Below are 7500 nucleotides of genomic sequence, written 5' to 3' on the forward strand. Positions count from 1 at the left end.
AGACAGACAGACAGACAGACAGACAGACAGACAGACAGACAGACAGACAGACAGACAGACAGACAGACACACACACAAACACACAGCTTTTGCGATGCTCAGGCTGACATTATGCCGCTCGCACGTTATGTGCTTGATTTGTCTATCGGCACTTTGGGTTTGGTTGTTGTAAGAAACTTACCTAATGATGCTGCGAGGTTCAAAGAGTTTAACGCACTTCTAGCCTTGATACAAGACTATGACCGATGACCGTCTAGATCCAACGTACTTCCACAGTACAACAATGTTTAAGTCACAGGAGCATGGTTTGGCCAAAACCTGTGATTAATCCACGTGTTGTTGTTTATATTCGTCTCACCGGTAAACACACACACACACACACACACACACACACAGACACACACACACACACACACACACACACACACACACACACACACACACACACACACACACACACACACACACACACACACACACACACACACACACACACACACACACACACACAAACAAACTTCCTCTAAGGATTTCAAAATAAGAGCTACCTGTAATGATTGGTCACCTTAGTTTTTTTTTTTTGTCTACTTACAGGAAGTATATACACATTTGTAGTAACGTGACACACAGAGCTATAAATAATAACTCTTGCGCTTCTTTTCGTTTGATCTGCGTGCAACATTGAAACTAAAGTAATGAGCCTGGCTGTTTTGAAAATGTACGGTGTAGAAAGTACAGATACTTGTGTTAAAATGTAACGAGTAAAAATAAAAAGTAGTCCGAAAAATAAGTAGGCTACTCAGTAAAGTACAGATACTCGAAAAAAGTACTTTGTTACAGTAACGAAGTTCTTGACGCTCAAACGTTATGTGCTTGAACTTTGTGTTTGGTTGTTGTAAGACGAACTTACCTAATGATGTTATGTCTAATGAGTTATGTCTAATTTATAACTCAAATAAATATCTACATGCTCACATTTTGAGACATTTCTGGCTCTAATGAGGGGCGCTAGGGTTCAAGAGGTTAAAGCACAGTGTGTGTGTGTGTACGTGCACGCGTATGTGTGTGTGGCACTGGCCACAATGAGACGGACCGTTCACACTGGCTCTGCGCTCCCTACAGCACAGGGGGTATTTACTCCTTTTAACTCCTTTAGTTTAAGAAAAAAGCATGTTTAGCACGCAACGTTGACAATCAATAGAAATGGATGGACAGTCTTCACAAGTATGATGAACACAAACAAATGTGTGTGATGAAATGTGTGTGTGTGCACTATGTTTCAGTCTGTGGGAAGCGCTATAAGAATCGCCCGGGCCTGAGTTACCACTACACTCACACACACCTGGCGGACGAGGAGGGCGAGGAAGACAACGAACGACACACGCTGCCCTTCCAGCGCAAGAACAACCACAAGCGTGAGTGTACCAGTTCACACGTTACACCGAAGGCTGAGAAATACACACCCTTTAGGCCATTGGTTCTCAAAGTGGGATCCGGGGACCCCCAGGGGTCCATTGGAGGGGGGTTCCAGGGGGTCCCCAGCAAAATGTGTTAATATAGCATCACAATAATGTTAACCACTTTAAGCTTTTATACTTTGGCTATTCAAAAATAGCTATGAGCTTGTAGATCTGCTATTTTTTTTTTTATCGTGAAAATGTGGGCAAACCTTTGAATAAATCTTTTTTAAAGCCAACATTTGTAACTCAAATCTTCGCTTCTGGGGGGTCCCTGGAACAAAATATTTTGAGATGGGGGTCCGTGGCCAAATACATGGCATTTCGGGGGTCCTTGACAGGAAAAAGTTTGAGAACCACTGTGCCAGTTATTCTCAACCTGGTGGGCGGCGAGGGTACTGCAAGGGGGCAGTAGCTAGGTAACTAAGATTTTAATGATATAATATAACATTAATATTAAAAAAAGAGTGTAAAAAGAAAATAAATTCATGCTATTTTTTTTTTTTAAAGTATGTATTATATTGTGATACTGATAAATAGGGACTTAAAGTCTACCACGTTAGTTCCATTGATCCAAGCCAGAACATAATCAATTGATGGACCATAACATGCTCAGAAAATGCACGCGGCCCACGCATCTGACCACTAAACAGACAAATGTCACATGACACTTGAGAGAAATGAGTATCGTTGCTGTCGGGCAGAAACCTCAATTATCTCCATACTCTTTTCTCGTAAATTAACGCCCTTCTTGATCATACTACAGCGTCACACAAAATGATCAAAAGTAGCAGATCTTGCTGCTTTTGCAATTTTTGAATTTGAATCCTTAAAAGTAACAGTTTTGGACATGTGAGGTTTCCACCCGACAGAGACGATATTTGAAACGGGTCAAGCAGCACTTTCTAACATACAGTATTATGTCATTTGTCCAAAAGAGACCCTTGACAGAAGAAAACTGGTTTCTAATTTGTAACTATGGCAACCGATGAGGAACAAACTCCTTCCGTTGTCCTTACAGTTCTTACCAACTCCGTTCCACAAACAATCCTCGAAAATAGCTGATCTACAGTATACAACCTCACAGTGTGTCGCAACACCGTGAGCTGATGCCGTTTGTGTGAACTGTGAACATTGTGACCTTGCGGATCAGCTATTTTCGGTGACAATATTAGGTGTAGTAAAAGTAAAAAGGAGGGGGCTGAGTATGTACCCCTGGGGGACTCCGGTCAATGAGGTATATAGGGTTTAATTGGGTGAAGTCCCACTGACTGTGTTTATATTTATTGTCATTTGATTCATTTCTTTTGTCTTGGTCTTAGATAATCAAGTCTGTGCAGTTAGCACAAGCACACTGTACCTACTGTAGTTGTGAGGGCACACACACAAGCCTTTGTAGTATCATCACGATTTGCTGTAATGAGTATAAGCGTGCTGGAATGCCTTATTGCTTTATTAGACAGTACAATCCTTCATCCATTTTGTAACGCTGAGAGTGTACAAATGGAAAAAACGTGTGCGATAAGACAACGAGCCTTTGACTTTTGTACTGAGTGGCTGACAGAGAGTGTAGTCATTTCTTCTTCCCTTTGTATCTGTATAGCCTTAGCCTTGGGCTGAGTTTGCCTCTGGCTAATTTAGTCTCTTTTTCATACTTCACCAGTTCAGACCACTATTCTGGGATTAACCCTCTGGAGTCTGAGCTTTTCCAAGTACAACACAGAAATGTGTCGTGGTGACGCTGATGCAGGCCACATGACGACACGCTACGGTACAATATTCAGCACACAATGCCGAACCTATGACAGCCAAAAGGGTACACCCCACTTTACATACTTTACATATCTCCTTTAAATATACAGTAGTTGTAACTGTAACAGCCATACAGGTTTTTTTGTATTTGCTGATCGTCTCTATCGGGTGGAAATCTCATTATGTCCAAAACTGTGACTTTTCAGGATTCAAATTCAAAAGTATCAAAAGTAGCAGATCCACAAGCTCGAAACGCGTTGCTTCAAGTAGGGCATTAATTTTCAAAAAAATACAAAAAGTTAGAATATGGAGATAAGAGGTTTCTGCCCGACACAAACGCTATGTAGGTTAAGTATATGCACTGTCCCCATTACAAGGTGTGCTCAGCTCACTAGTGTACAAGTATTTTGTTTTAGCGTATGGGCGCTGTAGAATAGAACGGTGCTTCTCAACCTGGGGGTCACGACCCCCCGAGGGGTCGCCAAATCATTTGGACGGGTCACCAGATGCTTTTCTGAATGTGCTCAAAGAAATGAAAATCTGAATAAAAAAACACATAGCTCTGTTTTCTTTGTTAATATTTCAGTAAAAACACATACTACAGGTAAAATTTTTCGGAGGAAGAGAGAGAGCGAGGAAGTGTGTGTGTGTGTGTGTGTGTGTGTGTGTGTGTGTCTGTGTGTGTGTGTGTGTGTGTGTGTGTGTGTGTGTGTGTGTGTGTGTGCGTGTGTGTGTGCGCGCGCGTGCACGCGTATGTGTGTGTGGCACTGGCCACAATGAGACGGACCGTTCACACTGGCTCTGCGCTCCCTACAGCACAGGGGGTATTTACTCCTTTTAACTCTTTAGTTTAAGAAAAAAACATCAAAAAGTTAATCTATGTAAGGAAACTGTCATGGCAATACATGAAACGTGGCACTCAACAGCCTTTGAATGGTGGATGGAACGGTGTGGCGGCTGCATCTTGCTGTTAGTAAGATACTAAGATCCATAAAAAATGAACACCCCACAAGTATTTTCAACTTCGACCTGCAAGTGAGAAACTCAAAGTGGGCAAGTTGAGGCACAGCAAAGCGGGGGGGAAAGTACATTTATCAGCCCCAATGAGTTCTGACACACGAAAGCTAAAAGCCGTACTTGGTAAGTCCCAAAATAACGATTTTTAGCAACCTCTGACTGCTGGTCACCGTCATTGCAAGTCTTTAGCAGATTCCTGCATTACCCAGAATTCCATTTGTTTTCACCGAGAGGTGGAAGCGTTTCAAAAAGCGTTCTTTTTGTTGTTTTATACTATCTGCGGATTGTTTCTCTTGTGGAGCTTTAGTTACCGTGAGGTGTGTTTTCTTTTGACGTTGTTTTTCCATCTTCAAATCCTATAATGCTATAAAAACAGCGTGAATTCCTTTTTATTACTAGCGCGGTAGTTCCGGGACAAACAGGGAACCGGTGCATTTCCGTTTCCGTTTTCCGGCCGGATGACATCATTTTCGCGGGAAAGACGCCCCTGTCCACTTTCAATACAAAATATGTTTATAAAAGGCTTTCGGGGGTGAAATTCATGGAATGGGTGTTGTGAAACATTTGCCACTCACAAAAGTGAGTAGTTTTTTTGAAAAAGTTACCTACGGTAGTATTATTACTTTAATGTCTGAGTTTTTTAACATGAGAGGCGGAACTGCAGGGCCAGGCTACTGGAGCTGTGTGAAGACAAGAGGTGCCTATATTTTCTTCCCGGATGCAAGTTCGACTCAAGTGTAATATTACTCCTCTTATCAAAACCCCGGTTTTAGAAAATGTACCTATTATTAAAGACATAACGATGAACTAATATAGCTATTTATTTAGTATAGCAGTCTCAGTCACACATGTTTGTTCAGAGTGTGCACACGCACAAGCATTTGTTCAGTGCGTGTATGTTGTTAGATTAGTGGGTCGTGAAGGAGGGGGGTCGTGAGCCATGGCCAAGTCTTTTTGGGGGGTCGCCAGCCAAAAAGGTTGAGAACCACTGGCATAGAAGTCAATATGCTCAAAGAAACTGTCAGCATATTCACACCAAGTAATGTTTATCGATTTAATGGACCAGATTCTTTGGACCACAATGAAAATAAGCTCTTGGGGCTTAATTGTGTTTTATCCTTGTGACAGAAATGTATAAATATATGTTCATGTATTATTTGCATTTTTGTCAATAAAGAAACCCATCAATAAATCAATCAATGCAGCGGTCCCTAATAGAGTGGATGTGTTTCAGCCAAGGATGAGACAGGACAATCAGGGACTGCTGCATTCAATCTATTAAGATACCTTGTTGCGTGCGCTGGCTGTTTGCTCCTGTATTATGCGGGATTATGCAAGACCTGTATCATTAAAGCACGGAACATTTGTAGTGCTGCCGTCCCACCAGAATGGAAGAAATAAAACGTTATCCTCAAGGGCAAGTCAAAGAGAGCGCAAACTTTTGAACAAGGGCAAGTAACAATGGTTCTCTCTGATGCACACATACATTGCTCAAAAGCAATGCCTACACTGTGCTACTCTGGATCACATTGCTCTTAGGTTGAAAAAGAACATGTACAGTGGATAGTATGCAAATTGCTTTTAATTTTGCTTTTAAGTTAAAGGGGAATTTCAATTTAAAACACTTCCTTTTTTTCTTCCCCGCTTTTCTTCCCAATGTAGTTGTTATGCCAATTGATTCCTCCCCGCACACAATTCTGTGTGTTGTCACTGCTGTTGTATCCTACTGGCTCACCTGCCAGTGAGGAGCCCCCACCGGGAGGACGTGGAGCCTTTCTCACGCTACTCCCGCCCCAACCCTCCCCGCTGACAGTTGGCGCCCCCAGTCTGTAGGAGTACATGCGGTGACATATAGCACCCAACCCCGGTCGGCTTCCCTCCCCCCAACACGGGCCAATTGTGTTCGTATAGACGCTCGACAAAGCCGCGGATTCGAACCCCCAGACTCGCGATGGTGGGCAGCTACTTTACCACTGCACCACCCCAAGCACCTTTTAAAACACTTCTTGGGTCATAGACAATTTTTTAAAGTTACTTCATTCAATATATATATTTGATCATCATTTGATTAGACACGCAAGCACACACGTCTCTGGATTCTGATGACTGATTGTCCTTATCTAGGGGAGACCTTCATTTTTGTATTAGTTATTTCATTATTTTAATATTTTCTGTAATGTAATGTTGCATCAAGGGGAGTCCTGTAAGTGCAAGCAGGAAATCCACGAAGCCTATGCATGAAACACACACACACACACACACACACACACACACACACACACACACACACACACACACACACACACACACACACACACACACACACTGTAATTTGATTAAGCACTGCTAGACATTACTTTGTGTTTTAAGACAGGTAATTTACCTGGTGGGCCACACCAGCGCACACAAGCACGCACGCACTCACGCACGCACGCACGCACGCACGCACGCACGCACGCACGCACGCACGCACGCACGCACGCACGCACGCACGCACGCACGCACGCACGCACGCACGCACGCACACATACTCTTGATTTTAGCTATGTGTATAACAGCGTCCATACAGATGCACTGCTGTACTTCAGAGTTTATGGGCAGCGTGTTGTTTGGCCTGTGTGTGTGTGTGTGTGTGTGTGTGTGTGTGTGTGTGTGTGTGTGTGTGTGTGTGTGTGTGTGTGTGTGTGTGTGTGTGTGTGTGTGTGTGTGTGCGCTTATGTGTGTGTGTGTGTGTGTGTGTGTGTGTGTTGCTCTCTTCAATGGAGGAGAGAAAGAGGCAGCATTTGAATCGTTTAATATCCCTGCCACCACCCCACCCCCACTACCCTCAAAGCAAGTCTGCAATCACACACACACACACACACACACACACACACACACACACACACACACACACACACACACACACACACACACACACACACACACACACACACACACACACACACACACACACACACACACACACACACACTGTCCTGCGCACCCACTCAGTCACTCTCAGAAAATGCAATCTTCTCTGCCCAAATGAAAAAGAGAAGCTTAGCCTTCTTTTTGGTGTGTGTGTGTGTGTGTGTGTGTGTGTGTGTGTGTGTGTGTGTGTGTGTGTGTGTGTGTGTGTGTGTGTGTGTGTTCGTCCACTCACGCATGTGCACACATATCCTGATCGCCCATTGGTATGTGTGTGTGTGTGTGTGTGTGTGTGTGTGTGTGTGTGTGTGTGTGTGTGTGTGTGTGTGTGTGTGTGTGTCTGCGCGCGTGCATGCGTGCACGT

At 43.5% G+C, this 7500-nt stretch overlaps 1 protein-coding gene across 2 annotated transcripts in view; it reads left to right on the forward strand.

Moving 5' to 3' along the window:
- The window catches only part of dpf1 (double PHD fingers 1), a gene marked incomplete at both ends in the record, with an annotated part of 107637 nt that overhangs the window by 65348 nt on the left and 34789 nt on the right, over window positions 1-7500 (forward strand). The window contains one exon of one of the 2 annotated variants that reach the window (XM_080428770.1): window positions 1284-1415. In XM_080428770.1, the coding sequence (XP_080284896.1) occupies window positions 1284-1415 (132 nt within the window). Of the gene's footprint in view, window positions 1-1283; window positions 1420-7500 lie in introns of both variants that reach the window. The other variant, XM_080428771.1, reaches the window with a different exon arrangement.

This window comes from Gymnoscopelus braueri (assembly GCF_963280865.1).
Source record: "Gymnoscopelus braueri genome assembly, chromosome: 5".
In the NCBI taxonomy this organism is placed as follows: Eukaryota; Metazoa; Chordata; class Actinopteri; order Myctophiformes; family Myctophidae; genus Gymnoscopelus; species Gymnoscopelus braueri.